The sequence below is a fragment of the Cydia splendana genome, chromosome 15, assembly GCF_910591565.1.
Source record: "Cydia splendana chromosome 15, ilCydSple1.2, whole genome shotgun sequence".
In the NCBI taxonomy this organism is placed as follows: domain Eukaryota; kingdom Metazoa; phylum Arthropoda; class Insecta; order Lepidoptera; family Tortricidae; genus Cydia; species Cydia splendana.
Genome location: NC_085974.1, coordinates 3719024 through 3743725, shown reverse-complemented (window position 1 = coordinate 3743725; position 24702 = coordinate 3719024). Strand labels below are relative to the sequence as shown.

Here is a 24702-nt window from a genome sequence, read left to right as displayed (position 1 = left end):
TGGTCCTTCGAGCCGGATAGTAATGAACATTGAACATACAATATTAAACACATAAGTTAAACTACAAACAATGAATTACTAATGAACAATCTTGTTAATTACACTTTCTTAAAAAAAACTTATTCTCGGCGGGTTGATTGCTTTTCCTGCGTTTACTTCCCCTAAAACATATCACCTATTCAATAACTATAAATAACACAATTTCATTTCAATCAAACCAACACAGATCAACAAACCCAAAGACAATCAACTTATGTCATTAAACTTACATATGGGAACGCTTACAAGAGTTACTAGCACTTTCGCCATTTTCGCGAGAAAATGCAGCCTTAAGCTCAGTAAGGTCTTTGCCGTTGCCCGCCGCGCTTGACTGCGGCGTTCAATATTCGAAATTCGAAAAACTTTTCTTTTTAAACGCGTTGTGTTAGTGGCGTGTATTTAATAACGGTTATTCTAAATTTAACGGTTTTTTATGTGATTGGAGATGACGTTAAATAATAATCAGCCGTATAATAGGGTGACTAGTAAGCTGTTTGGGAAGAAGAAGAAAAATAAACGATATGTCAAAATGAAAGCGGGGACATATAGCGGAAGGGAACGGTAAGGGTGTTATTATGAAAAAAAAGTTATTTTAATTACTTAAAAAATATATTTGTTAAGGTTGTAAATTTTAGTAAGGCTTAGTTGCAAGACTAGCCCTATTGTATTGATATTGATATTATACATCTTGTTTCGAATGTCTTTCCATAGGTACTTAATATATATGGCATATGTCATATAGGTACCTACATATATTATGGCGTTAGCGAGAGGCAGAATCTTATTTAAGTTATTTATTTATAAAATTGACAGGACATACATAATTACATATATTATGAATTACTTATAAAGCTTTTTTCAAAAACAATTTCACTAGGTACCTAACAAAATATACAAATATATTGTAAATTATTAAACTCTATGTAAATAACATTTTTTAAAGATTAAAATAAAATACCGCAACAAGTGTAACTTACTTTACAAGCACAAACGCTAATAAAATAGGACTTTGTGATTTACTTTTCTCTTTTTTATGGCAATTGCTTTTAACTTTGTGTGGACAAGCTTATAAAATTTTGTTTAAGTAGGTAGGTAGGTTTAAGTAGGTACATATACATATAAAAAAACTTGTTTGCATTATACATACGATTTTATTTATTTAATGGTGCATTAGCTACAACTTTTTGATAAGTATGAAAATTGAGGAAACTATAGGTAGGTATATTTTCTGCTGCTTTATCGAATGTTTAATGATAATGATTAATGAATGGCTGTCTGTTCTTCTTAAACTATACAGATATAAACAAATAACTGCCCTGAAATAAACCAATCGCTATAATGTTCTGGTTTTGACAACGTAAGAGAGTTAGAATAGTTATTTGTACAACAAGAGATCAAAGTTTGATATTTCTTCGAGTGCTTATTTTGAGTCCCGTGCAAGCGAAAGATTCTATAATAGATTCACGAGCGTAGCGAGTGAATCTAATTTAGAATCTTGAGCGTAGTAAGGGATTCAAAAGCGCACTAGATGTAAATAATTTTGATCTCGTGTAGTACACAAAATTTTTCACCCTAAGCAGTGAGAAAATGCCTAGAGGGACAGAGATAATAGAACCCAAGTATATCGAACTTGTATTAGACCCCGCATGTTGAAATGACATTTGACTATAAAGGTCACTTGAATGTCATTTTATCTCACTCAGTGAGCAAAATGCTATTTTGCTCACTGAGTGAGACAAAATGACTCAGTGAGCAAAATCGCATTTTGCTCACTGTTTTTAAGAAGCAAAGTACCCTTGTTCGAGCTGCTGAGGTGAAAATGATATTATATTTTAGATCTATTTAAAATTTAATATACTTACCTTTACAATGGACCAAGTCTCCCCTAGGATAAACTTTTCCAGTCTTTTCTAACTAAAATAACCAAATCTCTCCATGTCACAGACAAATAAAACAGCGGTTGCATAACCAAAGACACTTGTATCCGTTGGATAACACTTGTGACCCCGCCGTTACACTTCTGTGCGAGGAAAAGTGAAACGTGATCCATCGATATGTACTTGTACCTGAGATGAACTATTTCAAATATCGACCCTATTGTTTAGGTAGGAGGATTTAAATTAGATTGACAGTTTGACTGTATTGTCGCGGTTATACAGGAATCTAGATTTAGTCGCGGTAATATAGATTTTGTTTTGATTTTGAGGCGCGGAAGAAAAGTGCCGTATAATTTGCTTATAATGAGGGATTTCACACCCATACAGTGTATTATGGTGGTGGTGATGGTGGTGGTATATACCTGAAATAATTACATAATATAAGTAAGTAATGATTTACCACCAAGCAAGGTATTTTAGGTATATATACATAGAAATGTATGTACTTATCCAATGTGGTTTATTTTCAATAGGTATTACATTGATATTTTGTTTATTTGTTAAAACCTGCGAAAAAAATAGTTTGCAATTCCATAAACCAAATTTTTGGACCACGTAATCTTACTGGACTCTTGTCATGTTGCTAATTGGGCGTTTTCTAAAATAAATATCGAAAACCTGATTCTTTCCAATCTGGACATTCTTGGGGTCATTCTACTCAGAATCGACAGCATTTTCCATCCTTCCATTAAAAAAAGATGTCCCAAAATGTCCATTCCATTACGTCACGTTTTATTATGAGAAATTTTTTCACTTGTATGGACGTGACGTAGTGGAATGTACAATTTTCATACAAATTTTTGGGACAAGTTTTTTTATCATCAGGATTGAATATGCTAGTGATTCTGAGTTGAAAGAACCCAAAAACACCAGGATCTGTGAGAATCGGGTTTTCAATATTTATTTTAGAAAACGCCCAATTAGCCACTAGATCTTTGTTTTACCTTTATAGCACCGATAATCATTTCAGACCATAGAAAAATAACACAACAAAAATGCCTAATCGGATACCCAAAATAAATAATTGCTAAAATTATGTTTGCAGAAGGTACATTGTGTGAATAATGTACAATATTATATTAACAAGAAACCAAAACTGGGTACTCGTGAGTATAAACATATTAGTTGACCGTGTAATGATGATTGCCCTACACCTTAAAAGCTTGTTTAAAATGCTTAGAGCATTTAGTAACTGGAGACGTCATGGCTGTCATTTTCTGTACAAAACAGTCTGCCGATTTTTGCGGGGAGGGGACGTCAAATGTATTGCTATTCCTACATGATTTCTACGTAACGTACAAATAGCCATGTCAGTCCATACAAAAGTTTGCACAATTGTGCAAGGCTTTCGGCAGAGGGGCTCTTAAAGGTGACTCCAGTTATTAAATGCTCTTAGTTAAAATGAACTGAGAATTTGCTAAAGAATATTCGATTTATTAGTGGCAGAGGAAACAGAGCTACGGATGGTTTGATTATTCAGACAATCCTCATTATTTAAAATACATAATATTTTATATACTTATTTTCTTCAATAGGCAGATCCTACTTATTATTACAGGTCAGTTCCTAATTAAAAAAAAAGTTATCTTTACCACAAAAATTCTTACTGTATCCGCCCTTTTCCTGTTAAATTTTTCTGAATAGTGTTAGGTACATATTTATAATATGTATTTCAATAAGTATGTCAATAAGCCGGCCTTACCCAATTTCACTTACAACATCCTATTTTTTTAACTTCGTTTATGAAATTCGTTTTTTAGTAAAGTTTTCCAAACGTAAGCATAATTTATTGTACTTAAAAAATTCCATGAGATCGATTCTAATCTAACAATTTGTTATGGGTTGGTTGGTTTTGATACGACCTTGGTGAATGGCTCTCATCTCGTGCACTTTAATTTCGTTTCGCATGCACCAACCGGCGTGAGCGATCTTCGCGATCGTATCAAAATAACATCAAAACCTTAATAGTATATTACGATACAAGTGAGAAAAGGAAATTCGCAACGAGTGGTGATAAATTAAAACACGAGCGAAGGGAGTGTTTTATATCGACACCAGTTGCGAATTACCTATTCGCACGTGTATCGTACAACGTTTTACAGTACATATGGTCCTTTAAACTTTTGACATACGCACGGAAAGTGCTGTTTCCCGCACTAGTGCGGGAATGTAGGACCAGTACTGTAAAATTTCTAAATGGAACTCCATAGACCATAGGTATCTTGTGAATATGACCTTTTCATATAACAATACAGTATTACGTACAACCAATCGTCTATTAAAGCATATTCGCGTAACAATGACGCGCATGTTTAATCGACGAATTAATACTCAATCTGTCAAGTTGAAACATTAATATTCTACACTCCGCCTTCTTAACCTTAATAACAAAAATGTAACGTATATCTTTATGATTCTCACTGTTCTTATGACTATCTGTTATCTGTTACAATATTCGGCGCATTTATTTGAACAATTGTCCTATTATCCCACGAGCATAATTAAACTAATTCTTGCTTAATGGCTATTTGTCCATGGAAGTTCATGTTACATAATTTGCGAATTATTTCTATAGGTCGATGAGAGTACTTACCTACTTTTCATTCATTCCTTTATCGTGAGATTACTATCTTTTGTTTAATTTAGTAGCAAGTTACTTTACTTTCATTCTTCATTGGTGTAAGCTTTTATTATTCTTCATTGGTGTAAGCTTTTAAGTTCAGTATAACCTATAAACTGTAAATACAGATGTAAATCACAATGAAAAAAATCGACGATGATCAACTCTGGCCAACGTAGGACTCGGATCCACATCCTTGGATTGCTGGTCCAATGCGTTACCAATTCCGTCAGTTGACCATCCGTCAATCAACGCGAATTTAGTCATTGCAACTGTGACAACATCACTAGCGACATCTGCATTCTAAGGTTTACAACCTTCAAGCTTTTAAAGCTTTAAGTCTATTTTCTTTAAGGTTTTTTTAATTGTGATTGACATCTGTATTCTGTATTTACAATTTATAGATTGTAATAATGTGGTACGTCCCACAATAAAAAGGATAAATTATTATTAAATTATTAAATTTACATTTCAGTAGTTAAGTATAACCATTTAGGTACCGTTTTATACGTATGAAGTATTAACATTTATTGACTTTTCTATTATGACCCTACTGTATTAGAGAATTTTCTATCAATATGTTTAATAGCGGTATCGTGACATGTCAGTCATGTATACCCGTTAGAAGGAAATTATATAGCTCTACCCTCTCAGGAAAGAAAACGGGAAACCAGTTTCCTGCTTTTAATGCACAGTGTACCTACCCTACCCTACCTACCCCTTTAGTTCGAAGATAAAAATTAGTAGGTATAACTTGCGCGTCGAATGATGGTTCCTACGTAATATGACAGTTCAATAAAATATTATGTTTTTGATTGGGCTTAATTTAAAAAATAAATAAAGAAATATGTGTTTACCGTGTTTTTATTACTAAAATGTTACATTACTAAATAAATTAATGTGCCCAATTAAAAAAAAAAAGTACAAACATTTTATATGACAGACTCTATATAAAAATGAACTATCATAGGGTCTATCATTCGATGCGATAGGATAATCTTCAGTTAACATGTTTATTTGTGAACTTATTGGTATTATTATCTGATGCAGTTTCAGAGTCCCGTTTGTATAGAATCCTGTAGAATTTATAAACTAACAGCCGTTTTCTTTTACAGTGCCAACACGGCGATGGACAATGACGTCACACCAGTATACTTAGCCGCACAAGAGGGACACTTAGCCGTATTAAAGTACTTAGTACTAGAAGCGGGGGGTCGGCTAGACGCGCGCGCCAGAGATGGGATGCTGCCAATTCACGCCGCCGCGCAGACTGGGTGCTTAGACTGCGTTAAATGGATGGTATGTACTATATTTCTAAGGGCGTTGTTATTAATCGTGTGAGTGTGAGTTTATATTAGATATATAAACTCACATTCACACTAATCAGTCTAATCACTAATCAATGCGTAATTGGGGCCCTAAGCCGTAGCCCAGGTTAGTCGAAGTTGGTAGGTAACGAAGTTGCCAGTGAGTGCTAGTTTACTGTATTTAATTTCTACTAAGTACGAGTATTTAACTGATGGAGAGGGACAATTAAGGTTCATTTAGACGATGCGAGAACTCTCATGCGAGTTTCATTACATTGCGGGTTTTGATAGGTCTGTTTGTGTGTATCTATGTTCGCGATAAACTCAAAAACTACTGAACGGACTGTCATGCGGTTTTCATCTATCAATAGAGTGATTCTTGAGGAAAGTTTAGGTGTATAATTAGTTAAAGTTTTGTATAACCCGTGCGAATCCGGGGCAGGTCGCTAGTATAGGTACTCATATATTACACTATCTACGTACGCATATATAGTACCTACATTATATTTAACACTTTCAGCACATCGGAACACAGTCATAAAAGTTAGTGTCTTACGTAAACCTGTAGCAACTTAGCAAGTTCACCGACCGAACGATCGATCAATCTTGGAAGAGCTCTTTGTAATGACTACGCATGGTAGCATTTATATAGCTTACAAAAGTAGTCGGTTATTTTCCGATAGGTATGTTACAATATTTTTCTTGCAAAAGTTAAAAACTAAATATCTGTAAAAAAATGCTTTTCCTTTTTTTTATCTCCTTTACGAGTAGGTAGAGATTCCCCCATTTCTAATATGTTATAATATTTTTCTTGCAAAAGTTAAAAGCTAAATAATTGAAAAAATATTTTTAATTTATTTCTCTTTTACGAGTAGGTAGCCACACACATGATTGATATTTTTCAGTGACCTCTATTATCATTATAAAATAAGGGTGACAGCTGGCAACTACAGTTGCCAAAAGCATGTGAGTGGGTAGAGATCGCTCTTTAGCGACAACACCGCCTGTTGTATAATCAATTGTATTTCGTTAATCTTTTACTGGGGTGTCCCAATAAAGAGTATTCTAAGATCTATCCACTTTTGGTAAGTTATTGCATCACTAGTATGTATGGGAAGTAGTGTGTGTATGTAGTGTGTATATGTGTAGTATGTATGTCAAGTACTAAATGCTTCAAGCTCAGCGATGTGTGATTGATAAATTACCATAGAAAAATCATAGTCACATGTTACATAAAAGTCATAAAAGTATAGCAAGTTCACCGACCGACGGATCGATCTCTCGGAACTCATTGTAACCACCGGCCCGATTCGATCAACGCTTATAAGATGTCACAGCGATACGATACTGAGGGCCTACTGCAAAAATCGAAATTCGCTAATTGCGGGGATATTTCTCTTTTACTCCAATGAAGGCGTAATTAGCGTGACAGAGAATTTGTGAACTTTGATTTTCGCGATTATAGCCCATATGTCCAGTGTCAAGTGTCATTTTCTAAGGTTCTGTACCCAAAGGGTAAAAACGGGACCCTACTAAGACTCCGCTGTCCGTCCGTCCGTCCGTCCGTCCGTCTGTCACCAGGCTGTATCTCATGAACCGTGATAGCTAGGCAGTTGAAATTTTCACAGATGATGTATTTCTGTTGCCGCTATAACAACAAATACTAAAAAGTACGGAACCCTCGGTGGGCGAGTCCGACGCACTTGTCCGGTTTTTTTTAAACCAAAAACGTCACTTTTGACACTGACAGACCGGAATCGTATCGCTGTGACATCTTATAAGGATTGTTAGAATCGGGCCGTACGTCTAACTGTCAACGCATGTGATGTGAATGATGTGATGCAAATTGCAACTTTCCTTCGCATTTCCTACAGTCAGCAGTAGAAGTTGCTAAGCGGGGGAGGTGTTCAAAATGATCTTAACGCGACTTTATTGTTAAGAGAATAAGAGCGTGTCAAGGTAATTTTGAGCACCTCTCCTGCTTAGCAACTTCTGCTGCTGACTGTATGATGACGTGCCTTAGAAATTGATTATAATGATAACTCAGGGTGGTATTTCACCTGTCCAATTTCTTTGTCCAATGTGTCTTGCGTCTTACATTTTGTTTAGTGAGAGAGTGAGATGCACAGACATTGAACCAAGATTGACAGATGGAATACCACCCTCAGTTAGGTTTCTTGCTGATGGTATTCCACCTGTCTGATTTCTTTGTCCAATGTGTCTTGCGTCTTACATTTTGCTTAGTGAGAGAGTGAGACGCACAGACATTATACCAAGATAGACAGATGGAATACCACCCTTAGTTAGGTTTCTTGCTGATTAATATTATAATATTTATTACAAAGAAATTATGTTTTCTTGTTGATTAGTATAATATTGCAACTCGATTTGTGCTCAGGTTATGTGGAAGGTGCAGCATTGCGTGCTTCAATCTGCCATGCTTTTGCCATTTAGTTACTTTACTTTCTATTTTCCTAGCACTGGCTTTATAAAAATGGTGAGTTGTACATTCTTATTTTGCATTGCATTTTCTCGGGTACTTAAAACTACTTATCATTGTGTCATTAAAAATAGCTTCCAAATAATATCGATTTTAACCCTTTTATGTGTTCATTCTGTATAATATAGGTTTATTCGTTGTTTACCTTAATATAGATATTTGTTAAACTATAATATTCATGGGCATTTTAAGTTAAAAGTGTAACATTAACTTTTTTTCGAAATACCACTAACTTGGGTTTTACTTCTACTAAAAATCACGTGGAATATCGATTTAAAAGGGAAAAAAGCCGTATTTTTTTTAGTTTTGTGAGACATTTTCACATACAAATTGGATGGAGCGTCACAAAACTGACCCAAAATATGTAGGTATAAAAAATTGCAGATACTTTTTTAAAGTTGTTAGTTTTTCGAAAAAAGTAAACGGTACATTTTTTCTGAATACTCTCTTATGGCAAGTTTCATGCTATTTACAAGATGTCGACATGTTGTTTTAAAATAAGGGCGCGGCGTTTTAACTTCGTCTAATAAAACAAAACTAATATTTCTAGTTACTAATGATCGGTAAAGTATTGTCAATAAGGTTAATACCAGCTTTCAAACCTTAAGAGTAAAGTAAACAGAACTTTCATCCATTTCATTGGAGGCAGTTTTAGTCATTGAAAGTTAGACAGGTTTTGTTTATAGCGTGGATATAGCCTTTGGCAACTGCTGGCTAGTTTTAATGCGTCTAGTTTCATACTATATTAGTTAACATTGCTTTCTTGTTTATCCATAGTAATCCTTTTTTTTATACTACATGTTTTACTCTTAGATATTTAGTTTTAAGGCACTCAACTTTGCATCTCACCGTGATCTATTTAGTTTAACAATTTTGACATTGTTACTTTGGGGTCATCCATTAATTACGTCACACGAATTTCTAGGTTTTTTGACCCCTCCCCCCCTTGTCACATTTGGTCACATTTGGCAAACCCCTCCCCCCTAGTGTGACGTCACATTTTTTCTACGAAATCGCCAAATCGAATTAAGTAAGTACCTAAGTATTATTAATATTTTATCAAAATATTTTTGACGATATAAATATTAGTAATTTTATAACCCAAAACTGCTTAGGAAAGAAAATTAAAAGAATAAAAACGATTATCGTTTTAAAAACTTGTTATTTAAATGTACAGCGAATAAAATAATAAAAAAAAAAATTCGGTTACTGATGAAGTTAAAGTGACGTCACAAAGTTTGTGTCTCCCCCCTCCCCCATGTCACAATATGTCACATTTTCTGGACCCCCTCCCTCCCCCTAAACGTGTGACGTAATTAATGGATGACCCCTTTCTTAGCAAAAAATTTAAGAATTAAAACAATCTTGTCACAAATTTAAGATGTAAAAACAAAGAAAGAAATAAACAAACATAATAAAACTTTTTTAAGATGTTGTATTGTGGTTGTTTAACTACTTACATAGGTATTCGTTTTTAAATAACATTGCAAATCTTATCTTCCATTATCTTTGCGTCAGTACATATACACACACACGGTGTAGATACTTATTTATTACTGTATTCAGGCGATTATTCCGTAAATATAACGATATAAGAAATCTTAGCTAAATAATATTCAGGCATAGATTCATCAAATCGCAAGTAATAACTTCACTAAGTTAACTGATATTTGCTCGTTATCTTGAAATATATGTATATTGGTATTGAAATATTATCTCCAACATTTTTTTGTACTGTCTCGTACAGTATCAGACTAGTGACATTAAGTCGTTAAGAGATCATTGCTGCCTGTAGACGGCAAGTGAAACTAACTCCGTCGATAACTACCAATTGCAGCTTTGCTGACTGGTTTACAGTCTCGTGTTGAGAATATTAGTTATTTTGATTTAAACTTTCACGTTTTCCACGTTATTTTAGCTTAATTGTGGTTAATTATATTTTAAAGTATAGGGGCGTGGACACACCTGGGCGTAGTTGAAATACAAGTATTTAATAACAGATTATTTAATCGCTAAGAAAAGGGGCGGGGCAGCATTTCGTTACTTATGTTATGACTTACTTCATGTACATTTTGTTCCCAAAGCCCTTCATGATCGGTATGTACTAATTAACAACGAAACTCTTCGAGATTTTCGGTGATTCGGTGTTTAGTTCTGCGTTGGTGGCCTAGCGGTAAGAGCCTGCGACTTTCAATGCGGAGGTTGCGGGTTCAAATTCCGGCTCGTAGCAATGAGTTTTTATTGATATTTAGGTACCAGTCGCTTTTCGGTGAAGGAAAACATCGTGAGGAAACCGGACTAATCCCAATAAAGCCTAGTTTACCCTCTGGGTTTTTTTTATTTTATTTTTTTATAATAGTGTTATGTTCCTGGAAACGCGGCGCTATCGGTATACACGTTGTTTCCGGGTGTGTAACTGTTCTAGTCGGGATATTACCTTCTGGGTTGGAAGGTAAGATGGCAGTCGCTTTCGTAAAAACTAGTGCCTATGCCAATTCTCGGGATTAGTTGCCAATTGGACCCCAGGCTCCCATGAGCCGTGGCAAAAATGCAGGGACAACGCGAGGAAGATGATGAATGCTAGCGCAAGTGCGCTGTAACTGTATTGTTGCGTGCAAGACAAGATTTTCCTTTTCTTTTTAACCGTACCTACCGTACCGTACCTAATAATTAGAAAGAGGGTGGTAGTACCTTAGTCTTCCATGTCATAGTGTCGCTGCGCACTTGGGCTAGACGTGCAACATCATTTAAATATACTTATACTTAGTTTATTGCATATAACTTTCATTAGTTTTCATTGTTGATTAACAGACTAATTTACCGATCTAAAACCAACTTTCATAACATAAATATTAATACTATATTAATTAATTTTCAATATTTTTATTTTTTTTGTTAGAATTCTTAATTACTTCGGTTAATTCAAAACAAATATGGTACAACGCGTTTACGAAAACAACAATTAATACTTTCTCTTCTGATCCCACAATTAAAACAAAATGGACACTACGTTTTAAGATATAAATTATCGATTTCATAAAAGCACGAAATCGATACGCCACATTATCGATTGAATCGATTTCCGATGAATATGTTGTTCTGAGTCTTATGTAAACATAATTTCATACGTTCACTTGTTAAAAATGTACAGTCAGCGACATAAGCTAGAAGAGGTTTGAAATAAACACAACTATGATTATTATTATTTTATTTATTTAAAGATCACCAACTGATAATAATATCGTCGAATTAATTCATGAGTACTCATATTCTTTCTCTTTCTAGATCGTGGAGCGAGGCGTAGATCCCAACGCGCGCGACGGAGACGGTGCTACTCCCCTCCACTTCGCCGCTTCACGTGGACATCTGACTACAGTCCGCTGGCTATTGAGACACGGGGCTAGACTACACCTGGACAGACATGGGAAGAGCCCTATTAATGACGCGGCAGAAAACCATCATTTAGATGTAAGTATATACCTATCTCTCTCTAGATTGAGATTTATACGCGTGTGAAGGGGATGGCGCGATGCCTCTCCACTTTGCTTCACGTGGACATCTGACTATAGTGCATGCGCTGGCTTTTGAGACACGGGGCTAGACTACACCTGGACAGACATGGGAAGAGCCCTATTAATGACGCGGCTGTAAACCATCATTTAGATGTAAGTATAGCAGGCACCTCTCTCTAGATTGAGGAGATTTATGCGCGTGTGAAGGAGATGGCGCGATGCCTCTCCACTTCGCTTCACGTGGACATGTGCCTACAGTCTGCTGGCTTCTGATACACGGGGCTAGACTACACCTGGACAGACATGGGAAGAGCCTTATTAATGACACGGCAGAAAACCATCATTTAGATGTGAGTATAGTTAGTCATCTCTCTTTAGATTGAGGAGATTTATACGCTTGTGACAGGGATAGCCTGACATCTCCACTTTGCCAGATTTGATAAATATCTTCCTAGAGTCTAGTTACTCTAGTTACTAGACTCTAGTGGATACTGCGACATGGAGCGAGGCTACATTTGGATAGACAAGGGAAAAGCCCTATTAATGACCACCTCTCTCTAGATTATGGATATGTATACGCGCGCGACAGGGATAGCTTGATATCTCCACTTTGCCAGGTTTGGTATGGTTTGGTGGATATCTTACTAGAGTAGTAGAGTCTAGTAGATATAGATAGGTACTAAGAAACGGAGCTAGGCTACATTTGGACAGACATGGGAAAATCCCTATTGATGCTACAGAAAAGCACCATTTAGATGTGAGTATACCCAACCTTTTCTAGATTGAAGAGTTTGAAATGTCTCATAGCCTAAATATATGTCACCCAAAAACAATAGACTGTCATCATAATCTTTACACGGCATTTACGCCTTAAGCGTCGGAATCATTGGCACCATATTGTCCACAATACTTGCCGTCATTTGCCGTCAATTGCCGTAGACACAGATCATTTAACTAGACGCAGCAAATAAGACGACTCGTCACTTCCTACACATTAGCACTTTCATACTCAAATCAGTTCATCTGTTTGGGACCTATGACGATACAGACAGACACACAGATACACATGTTAAACTTATATTATAACGCCATTTATTCCATCGTACGTTAGAAATAGTGTAAAATGCAATAGGTACGGCTCCTGCTTAAAACATATATGTCCAGAACTAGTTTTTGTTCTGAACTTCTTGAGATTCGTCATTCGAGAAACGTACTGGCTCTCTCCCCTGCTAATCATAAATTATTATGAGTAACAAGTATCTAGTGGTAGGAGCGATTTTTTTCCCATAGCTCGAAAAACTCCCAATGAGCCTAAAAATACCTAAAAATGTTAGTCATTATTTCACAAGTAAAATAAAGCTTCAGTAAAGTGATCAAATATCTTTGTAATCGCTTTATATATAAAGCGGTGTCTAAATGAGGTAGTCTACGGCAGATCACAGGAACAATGGAGCCAAGATCACGTTTGGAAAGTATAATTTTCACCGGTCACACTCTGCTAGATAGCGTCGTGTGAGTAATTAATATAATTTAGGCTTCAGTATGCTCATGGTATTTAATCTTTTAACGTAAGGTGTGAATAGTCTTTTAAATTTATTAGTCTTTAAATAATTGAAAGTTTGGAACGATAATTGAGTTTGAAAAATTAAGTTTGAAATGAAAGTTTAACGTGTATGTGCAATAAGTGATATTCATAAGGTACAATAAAATAATGCGGGCCTTAAGTTTGTTTGTCACAGTTGCTGTAAAAAAAGAAACAAAAAAAAAGATAAAAAAAAAACATATTCCTCCATTTTTTTAAACACTGTTATATAATCCCGTTTTAAGGATGTGTATGTGGGTGTTTGCGTAAGGTCTCCTAAATCCCAACCGGATGAACTATATGTATAAGGTCAATGTGGCTAATTCCGTCATAGGGGCTATTCAGTCCACGAGCGTATATTTCTTTAATTTTCAATCGTAGGAAAAAATACCATTTGCTTTTTATTGCTGAAACTAAAAGCAATCGCTGCTTTGTCGACGAAATTATAATTAATAATTGTTCGTTGTTCGAGAATAACGCTATTATAGTGGACGGAATAACCCCATTGAACTTACCTAATATTGAGTGCGCTTTTAAAGGATTTTTAATACTTCAATGACGGGCACTGTAATAATTTTTGGGTGGTTTTAGAGCTATAAATACAAAATTGACTACTAGACTTTTCTTTGACTCGGGTCCCATTTGGCAAAGGCTATACATAAGTAGGTACAATCGCCTGCGCTCGCGGTGTTCCACCCTTAGGGTGATTTTCGTTTGAACGCCTTGCAGGTAGCAGGTAGTAAGGTGCAAGGCAAATTTTTCTTAAAGGCTACCCCACGCCAATGACCTTCGATCTGAATCCCTTAGTTTTCTAATGTTTTTTGTAGCTTATTATATTAACAGCAACGGCTTTAACCAATATAGTATCCCATATTTACTTCAAAATTCATTCGAGATATTTGGCATCAAAGTTGAACAATTTTAGGCTAAAAAACTGGTTTTCTGGCCATAACTTTTGTGTTAATTAGTTTAAAATTAAAACCCTGGACACGTTTTTCGAGACGTCAAAGACGAACCTGCAAACTAGATACGAAAAAAGTGTTTTTTAGACAATGTTTAAAAAATTCATAAAAAAATAAGTATTCATTTCATTCAAAATCCGGTGGACAAAACCGGAGATAAAAGATTGAAAAACCGATAACCGTTTCTCTTATAATTCTATCTGTGGTGCAAAAAAAGGCGATACGATTCAAAACTTAACTGGAGCCCCTTAACTGGAACACCGCGAGCGCAGGCGATTGTAGGTACATACATATCTTTGACCTCAGTGTCACCATACCTGACCCTGTCAATAACCTTGTTTTAACATGCGTATACGCGAACAATGATATCGGCCATCCTGTAGGTATTATTGTAATAATAATGTGACGAATTGTTTTAGGCGCGGGTAGTTCAATGTTATGTGTGGTCCGGAAGTACATTTTCAATCAGTACCTATAGTTAAAGCTAAATTAAAGTAAAAAAAAAAACAACGTTCCTGTAAGTCTGTTAAGGTTTGGTGGGATAAGAGGAACTATGGGGCAGAGGAACATTTGTAGGGAAACAAGTGCTACCATCTACCGTTCTCGTACGTTTTCTTGTGCATATAGTAGGTTCTGCCATCTTGTGGGCTACGTCGGAAGCATAAACTTCACATTTACGACTCGCGCCAAAAATCTGACAGCTCCTATGCTGCTCCCTATAGTTCATGATACGCTCCCTGAAAGAACAATTTTTTTTTTTAGATATAAACTTCATGAAGTTTATAGGAATCATGATTCCCGTAAAGTTTTAAAATTAGAAGCATTTCCTTAAAAAAATGGAGACCCACCCCATCAGCTCTTTATGCCATTACACATTAGCCCGCTATTTGTATATTATTTTTGTATTTTGTGTACTAACGTTAAAGTAAAATTAATAAATAATATAATTAATGTTTTGTTTTCTATTTGACAGTGTCTCAACGTGCTGGTAGCGGCAGGCGCGGCTGGCGCCGACAGCAAGCAGTTGTCTTCATACAAAGCGGTGCACTCCTGCGCGTGTACTCCGGGAGACGCCAGAGTAAGTCATTGTTGTAACTATATTAAGAACGAGTCACTCACGTATTTTAAGTCGAAAAACGCTCAACATGTTTCACTCCGTACCGAGGAGTGTCATCAGGAGCTTGCGTTGACGGTGACGGACCGGCGCGGACTGTGGGCCGCAACCTCGGCGCGCCGTTCTTAATATATTTAATATGTCTGTATCTGTGTCTGCAAAAGTTTCGTTATTAAAATGAGTCCATGTATCGCGAATTGTTATTAACCTTGAAAATACGTAATAGGTATAAACTCACTGGTATTATTGTAATGTGTCGCTCAGATCAGAACTTAGTTCACGATAAAAACTTGAAAGGGCTTGTGCACAAATCACGCGAGGTTCGACGGGGGGATGACCCCCCACGAAAAAATAACGACAGATCACGTTGGGGGAGGGGGATATTAGGAGACCTCACGTGTATTTTTCTACAGTGAACGAAACTAAGAAAAAATACCTACTACATGAGTAGATACTTTTTCTCGGTTTCGTTAAACATAAATCTTCACTCCGCAATTCAAAATAGCGAGTCTATTTTACGAAACTTTGGAGCGCGTGGCCTTGATCGGTCGGATAGAAAAATTTAAAAAAATACACGTGAGGTTATGTCAGTTATGTGGGGCAGGGTAGCCAAAAACCTCACCAAATATCACCAAGGGGAGGGGGGTCAAAAAGTAGCCGAAAACACACAACCACAAAGTTAGCGGAAAATAGTGGCAATCATTAAAAACTCCTACCATAATTGGATATTCAGATCGTATCCTTCTTATTTTCTTTAATTACCCATAACTTAGGCATTTATGTACTTATGTGACTTGTTCAATTCGGTATTCGACGTTTAATGTTAATTTTACGATTACCGTTTGATTAAATGCTGATTCTGTTGGCTATTCAAGCTGCTTCGATACTACTAGTACTTGGCCAATTGCGTTTCCATGCTTTCTATCTACTCTATAGGAGACCTATTTAACTCTACAATAAAGTGACTGGTAACGTAGCTGATGATGCCATGTTTTTTACTAAAATTGAGATATAGGTACATACTAGTATAGCATACCATGTCACAAATATCTTTCTAAGTAGCCAAATATCTTTATGTTTACACACCTGTTAACATAGAAATAAAGATATGTTCCGATATATTTGGCCACTTTCACTTATATTATCTATTTGATGCCAACGGAAGACACTGGACCGTGTATTGCCTACTTCAGGCCACCAAAAACTAAAACATCTAATTATTTTTGCAGTGCGCTCTACCAAACTGCATAAACGCCAACGGAACCCGCTCGCCCTTCTATCTCCACGCGCCAGAACGCGAGCGCAGGGGTTCCGTAGCTGAGCGCAGGGGTTCCTTACCCTCCACGCCGATTGGGTCCATAAGCTCAAGCCGCTCCGGGCCAGCGGATGGGCTGTATGTCAATCCCATGCAGAGGGCATCCACCACGGTCACACATCATAGCTCGTCGGGGGAGGATAGCTCAGGTTTGTTATATTCTTGCTTTTTTTAGGGTTACAAGTTACATATTGAATTTTAGCAGAATCGGTGGGGGTTCCAAAAAATCACGCTGGGGTTCCGTAGCCGAGCGTAGGGATTCCTTACCCTCCACGCCGATTGGGTCCATTAGCTCAAGCCGCTCCGGGCCAGCGGATGGGCTGTATGTCAACCCGATTCAGAGGGCGTCCACCACGGTCACACATCATAGCTCGTCGGGGGAGGATAGCTCAGGTTTGTTATGCTCTAGCGGTTGTCTATTCATCATCATCATCATCTCAGCCATAAGACGTCCACTGCTGAACATAGGCCTCCCCCTTGGACCTCCATACGTGCCGGTTGGAAGCGACCCGCATCCAGCGTCTTCCGGCGACCTTAACAAGATCGTCTGTCCATCTTGTGGGTGGACGTCCTACGCTGCGCTTGCTAGTCCGTGGTCTCCACTCGAGCACTTTTCGACCCCATCGGCCATCTTCTCTGCGTGCAATGTGGCCTGCCCATTGCCACTTCAGCTTGCTAATCCGGTGGGCTATGTCGGTGACTTTAGTTCGTCTACGGATCTCCTCATTTCTGATTCGATCACGTAGAGAAACTCCGAGCATAGCCCTCTCCATAGCTCGTTGAGCGATTTTAAGTTTTGAGATGAGGCCGATAGTGAAAGACCACGTTTCGGAGCCGTAAGTCATCACTGGTAATACACATTGATTAAAGACTTTCGTCTTGAGGCACTGAGGTATGTCGGACGAAAAGACATTACGTAGTTTCCCGAACGCTGCCCAACCGAGTTGGATTCGGCGGTTGACCTCTTTCTCGAAGTTGGACCTACCTAATTGGACTACTTGTCCTAGGTAGATGTACGAGTCAACAACTTCGAGTACCGAGTTCCCAACAGAGACTGGGATGGGCACAACATTGGCATTTGACATAAGTTTCGTCTTGTCCATGTTCATTTTCAAGCCCACCCGTTGTGAAACTCGGTTGAGGTCATCGAGCATCATGCTGAGTTCCTCCATCGACTTTGCCATGACTACGATATCGTCGGCAAACCGAAGGTGAGTGATGTATTCGCCGTTGATGTTGATGCCAAGTCCTTCCCATTCCAGGAGCTTGAAGGCGTCTTCCATTACGGCAGTAAACAGTTTCGGAGAGATAACGTCTCCCTGCCTTACGCCTCTTCGCAATGGAATCGCCCTCGTGCTCTGCTCCTGTACTCGGACCGACATGGTGGCGTTACTATACAAACACTTCAACACTTCGATGTACCGATAGTCAATATGGCATCGCTGAAGAGACTCAAGCACCGCCCATGTTTCCACCGAATCGAAGGCTTTCTCATAGTCCACAAACGCTAAGCATAATGGCAAGTTATACTCTTCGGTCTTCTGTATAACTTGCCGCAGCGTATGGATGTGGTCTATGGTACTATGGCCTTTTCGGAAACCGGCTTGTTCGGGAGGCTGGAAGTCATCAAGTCTGTGTTCGAGACGGTTCGTGATGACCCTTGAAAACAGCTTATAGACATGGCTCAGAAGCGTGATGGGTCTGTAGTTCTTCAATAGGTTGTTATCACCTTTTTTGAAGAACAGCACCACCTCGCCTCTATTCCATGTTTCAGGCGTTATGCCCTCGGACAAGACGGAATTAAAGAGCTTCTGGAGGACTTTAAGTACCGGTGTTCCACCCGCTCTCAGAAGCTCTGAAGTGATTCCGTCTTTGCCCGGCGCCTTGTTGTTCTTAAGCTGCTTCAGGGCCATCCTAATCTCGTACAGACTGATGTCCGGGATATCTTCGGTATAATGTCGGGACAGCTTGGCTCTTGGATCTCCTACCAAGCTGTCAACGGGCTTTGCGATCGAAGTGTATAACTGTCCATAGAACCTCTCGATCTCACCTAAAACCTCCGCTTTGCTCGACGCTATGCTGCCATCTTCCCGTTTCAGCTTTGTCAGCTGGCTTTGCCCAATAGACTTGTCCTTTGCGAACACTTTGGAGCCTTGGTTTCGCTCAATAGTCTCTTTAATACGGTTAGTATTAAAGAGACGCAGATCATGTCGCAAGGACTTAGATATACGTCTATTGAGCTGCCTATATGACTCCGCGTCATCGGGAGACTGCAACTGTAGCGAGCGTCGTTCAGCCATGAGGTTTAAGGTTTGCTCGGTCAATTTCTGAGGTCTATCTTTACGGCGGGATCTAAAAAACTTAGACCCTACTGTGTGGACAGTTTCCACTAGCCCGTCGTTGATTTCGTCCACTGAAGCCAAGTTCTCTAGGCAAGCAAAGCGGTTAGAGAGCTCGAGTTGAAAGCTTTCGGGGTTTTGAACATAGGCTCGAGTATGTCGGAGCGTAGACTTCATCAGGCTGGACCTTTCAAGTTTAATATTGATATTCAGTGTGCCTCTTACGATTCGGTGATCACTACCGGTCTTTACCCTGTTGATCACAGAGACATCACTGAATATCCGTTTCTTGTCGGTCATGATGAAGTCTATCTCGTTTCTCGTGGAACCGTCAGGACTCATCCAGGTCCATTTCCTGTGAGGCGGCTTCTGGAAGAAAGAGTTCATCATGAAGAGTTCCTCTCTCTCCAGAAAGTCGGCCAGCCTCTGACCCCTAGGGTTCCGTTGCCCATACCCAAATTGCCCCACTCTCAACTCATCCCCGCTTCTCTTGCCCAACTTTGCGTTGAAGTCCCCCATAACAACAGTAAAGTAGGTTTTAGAAGTATGTATGGCCCTACTTACGTCCTCATACATAGCTTCTACTTCATCATCGGAGTGTGACGAGGTCGGTGCGTATACCTGAATGACCTTCAGCGAATATCTTTTGGATATTCTGAGTATTAGGTATACCACCCTGCTCGACACACTGTCGATGGTTATTATGTTGTTTACGAGGGACTTGTGAACGAGAAACCCGACACCACCTTGGGACTGTTGGTCGCCCTCCCGGTGGTAGAGCAAGTTACCAGACTTCAGGGTTGTCGTGTCCTCCCCCTCTCTACGGACTTCGCATAACCCTACAATGTCCCAGTGTAACCTGCTCAGTTCCTCTTCCAGCTCGCAGATCTTTTCGTCAGTCCTCATAGTGCGTATGTTGTGTGTTACCAGGGCCAGTCGTCGTCGGGGCGGGTAGCCGGATCTTTGCCGGAGATTCTTAGCACCCCTGACCCCGCTAATGCCCTGACCGCTACCATAGCCAGAGCACCGGGGGTCGCCGGAACCTCGGGGCCGTGGTTCTATTGTGCTCATCATGATGGGGGGTGAATGCCATAATCGCCACGCTTGGCAGGCGGGTTGGCGATCGCAGTCGAGTACACCGAATTTGAGGGACGCTGCTGCCCGTCCACCGGTGGCCTTGGACGTAGTTTAAGGACATACCCGGGTCCTATTGTTTGTCTATTGTTTGTCCGAAAATTATATAAAATAATACTCATATGCCCGAATTTTATTTGCCCGAATTTCATTTGCCCGAATTGTTTGTTTAACATAAAAATGATGTGACTCTTTGTTTACCCGATTATTAGATTCCAGAACGTACGAGTGCCATACGTGTTGTTGTCCATATTATTAATTGTAATAATATTATTTAATAGAATATTTAAACCTCACCTAACCCACTTTTCCAGTAGTATTTCTTTTCTGTAAGGGTCGCAGTTCAAACCTAACCTAACCCATTTTTCTAGTAGCATTTCTTTTCTGTAAGGGTCGCAGTTCAAACCTAACCTAACCCATTTTTAGGGTTCCGTACCTCAAAAGGAAAAAACGGAACCCTTATAGGATCACTCGTGCGTCTGTCTGTCTGTCTGTCTGTCTGTCTGTCTGTCTGTCTGTCTGTCCGTCTGTCACAGCCGATTTTCTCCGGAACTACTGGACCAATCAAGTTGAAATTTGGTACACATATGTAAGTTTGTGACCCGAATACGGACATGTAACGTAAACAAATGAATTTTAAACATGGGGGCCACTTTTGGGGGGTAAATGAAAAAATGAAAAAAAAAATTTTTTTCAAACTATATCATGTTACATTTCAAATGAAAGAGCTTATTGTAAGGATTTCACATATTTTTTTTTTATAATTTTCGAATCAACAGTTTAGAAGTTATTCAAGAAAATAGGCAAAAAATGACCATTCCCCCCCCCTTATCTCCGAAACTACTAGGTCTAAAATTTTGAAAAAAATACATAAAATAGGTCTATACCTATAGATGACAGGAAAACCTATTAGAAATGTACAGTCAAGCGTGAGTCGGACTTAATTACAGTTTTTAATCCGACCCCTACGGATTTTTTAAAGAGATTTCACTCACGTTTCACATAAAAAATACATTGTTAACAGTGCCGGATTACTTAGAGTAGTAGTTTTCTTAGAGTAATTGGCGATAATTTTCTGATAAGATAATCATTTTAAATATTTAACGGTCTCACCTACTTACGAGTAATTGTAAGGACAAATTAAAAATAATGTTTAAAAAAAATGTTAAATTGAGAGCTAGCTTAAAGTTTTTTGTACTCGTCGACTTTAATGGTTGAATTAATAAAGACTTTGTAACCAATAAGCAAAACAAGCACGTGCTTAGGGCACCACGTTCAGGAGGGGCACCAAAATGCCAGGTTGAAAAAGGTGAACAAATTTTAAAATTAGGGACAGACACATCGTTTTTACCACACGATTTTTTTTAGCTGTCCAAAAGCTAATTTGCAAAAATAATGGCGCGTAATTCTTTGGGAAACAATTGGTAGCAGTAGAAGAGTCGTGATTACATGCATAGATTCGATTTCAACCCACTCTTTTGCGGTTCGGCGTTAGGTCTTATGCGAGGCCTTCTGCCTTAATTACACTTGGGCGTGGATCCAAATCCAAGCTTTCCTCTTTCGCGGCTAGGCCTACTGCCTTTCTCACACTTCGCCAATTCAATTCCAAGCTCTGCTTTCTTGCATATTTTATGCATGAAAACAACCTCGAATATCGAAGCCTAAGAAATATCGAGCCCTATGCGAAGCTAGGCTGATAGAAAACTGTCCCATCCCTTCTCTGTATGAAATCCTGGATTCGCGCCTGGTTGGGACTAAAAGTAAAATTGCGTTTGTATATCGAAAAATTTTCGCGCTCGCTTCGCTCGCGTTTTCAATAACTTTATAAGGTATGATAAAGGTGACATTCGGGTGGCGACTGCAGCAACATTACTCTGTTGCAACGTTACTGCTGCAGTACTGTCAACTTCCGTGATAAAATGATGTGACTGATTTCCATACTAAAAGTAAAAATTTACAACTGTCTATCATATTGCGTTTTTATATCGAAAAATTTCCGCGCTCGCTACGCTCCCGTTTCTATTACTTTCTAAGTTATGATAAAGGTGACATTCGGGTGGCGACTGCAACAGCATTAGGTACTCTGTTGCAACATTACTGCTGCGGCACTGTCAATTTTCGTGATAAAATGATGTGACTGATTTCCATTCTCAGCTGTAACGCGGCAATGAACTTCTCGCAATTTACCAAAAAATCAATGTAATCTTGATGACCCGAGGGAGAGGGGGCACCTAGAAATCCTTAGGGCATCAACATATCTTAATCCGGCACTGATTGTTAAAAATTGTGTAATATACGGAACCCTTGGAACGCGAGTCCGACTCGCACTTGGCCGGTTTTCTAGTAGCATTTGGTTTTTGTAAGGGTCGCAATTCAAACCTAACCTAACCCACATTTCTGATAGCATTTCTTTTCTGTAAGGGTCGCAGTTCAAACCTAACCTAACCTACTTTTCTAGTAGCATTTATTTTCTGTGTGGGGTGCAGTTCAAACCTAACCTAACCCACTTTTCCAATAGCATTTCTTTTCTGTAAGGGTCGCAGTTTAAACCTAATCTAACCCACTTTTCCAGTAGCATTACTTTTCTGTGAGGGTCGCAGTTCAAACCTAACCTAACCCACTTTTCCAGTAGCATTACTTTTCTGTAAGGGTCGCAGTTCAAACCTAACCTAACCCATTTTTCTAGTAGCATTTGGTTTCTGTAAAAAAAAATATATTATGGCTAGTGATAATTCTGCCCTCTTAAGCTAAAAAGCCGTATTTGCATTCAGTTTTCATACAAATTGACTGCAAATACGGCTTTTTAGCTTAGGAGGGCAGAATTATGGCTTACAATGATGATGACAAAATTATATTATTGAAATTGATTTTATGGGAAACAAAGTTTCTGGCACGTGACTAATATAGTAAACAATAAGTATTGCATATGTAATTATGGGAAACAATATAATGGCTGTTGACTATTATGGCAAATGAAATTATGGCAAATGAAATTCTGGCAAGTGGGTGTATACCCGAACGAGTCTTGCTATTCCAGTCAGTCTCGGTACAAAAAGTACTGATGTTGACTGATGTATCATGATGAATACGAACGATTCCGAGAAAGTACGATGGAAAACAATTATGCACTACATCTGTAATAAAGAAATTTTATTACTGACTGGCAAAAATACTTCGTCAAATAATTTTTAGGAATATTTTCTTAATTAAGTAATTTTTTTTTTCAAAATGTCATTAAGTATAAAAAAACTACAACCATTTAAATAAAATAGAACGTATATCTTCAAAATATTCTCCTTTAGCTTTGATACACAAACTCAATATAGTTTGTTAAAATGGATTATTCTTGGATAACCCCATAATGGAGTTTAGCAAAAAGAGTAGGGGTTCCGTAAAAAGCACAGGGCTTCTTTAACCCTTAAATCGACAGAAAACACGGAAGGTCGTGACCTCCTCTGCGCCCAATAATGATGATTCTGGTTAAGAAAAAAATACAAAAAGAGGGTTAAAGGTTATTCCAGTATGTCCAGTATTATATGGACGTTGCCGAATTAAGGTGTTAAAAACACAATTCAAACTCAAAAATGTTATGCAAATTCCCGTTTACTGTTTAAATGTACCCCATGACTTATTGATTTGCACACCCATGGTCGTCTGCGCATTCATTCGTCACAGTTTACACAATCTGTCTCGGTAGTTATCGTAATAGTAAACTTCCTTACTTCGAAATTAGCGTACCTTAATTGTTACGTGTCTTCGTTGATTCATTGTGAATACACAAGATTAATGTTTTGGCCAATTATGGGCTCGATTACAAAATACAACAAATGTAACACCCACACGGGCTGCTTAAGGTACACCCAGGGTACACCCAATGAGGTTTCCCCGGTACATAAGAGTACACGGTACGCCATACAAACGTACTGGAATCTTTCCTCCGTGGTTTTTGACCTAGCAATGATTAAAAAAACCGGACCAGTGCGAGTCGGACTCGCCCAACGAGGGTTCCGTACTTTTTAGTATTTGTTGTTATAGCGGCAACAGAAATACATCATCTGTGAAAATTACAACTGTCTAGCTATCACGGTTCGTGAGATACAGCCTGGTGACAGACCGACGGACGGACGGACGGACAGCGGAGTCTTAGTAATAGGGTCCCGTTTTACCCTTTGGGTACAGAACCCTAAAAATAAACGGGAGATATATATATTATTAATATCTTGGTCGGACTGTTTTGCTTTTTTGGATATTATTGTTTTTATAAGCGCTAAAAGCAAAAAAAGTCCGACAGTTTCATATTTTCCCATTGCTAAGTTTTGGAGGAGGAAACAGTCGAGTAGA

At 38.4% G+C, this 24702-nt stretch overlaps 2 protein-coding genes across 2 annotated transcripts in view; both read left to right on the top strand.

Moving 5' to 3' along the window:
- LOC134797425 (26S proteasome regulatory subunit 7) overlaps positions 1-845 on the top strand; it is a 155486-nt gene extending 154641 nt beyond the window's left edge. The window contains exon 11 of the mRNA XM_063769653.1: positions 830-845. The gene's annotated coding sequence lies outside the window, so the exon portion shown is untranslated. The remainder of the gene's footprint in view (positions 1-829) is intronic.
- LOC134797449 (espin) overlaps positions 1-24702 on the top strand; it is a 97593-nt gene that overhangs the window by 42090 nt on the left and 30801 nt on the right. The window contains exons 3-6 of the mRNA XM_063769690.1: positions 5712-5895; positions 11689-11871; positions 15433-15537; positions 16803-17037. Of these exons, the coding sequence (XP_063625760.1) occupies positions 5712-5895; positions 11689-11871; positions 15433-15537; positions 16803-17037 (707 nt within the window). The remainder of the gene's footprint in view (positions 1-5711; positions 5896-11688; positions 11872-15432; positions 15538-16802; positions 17038-24702) is intronic.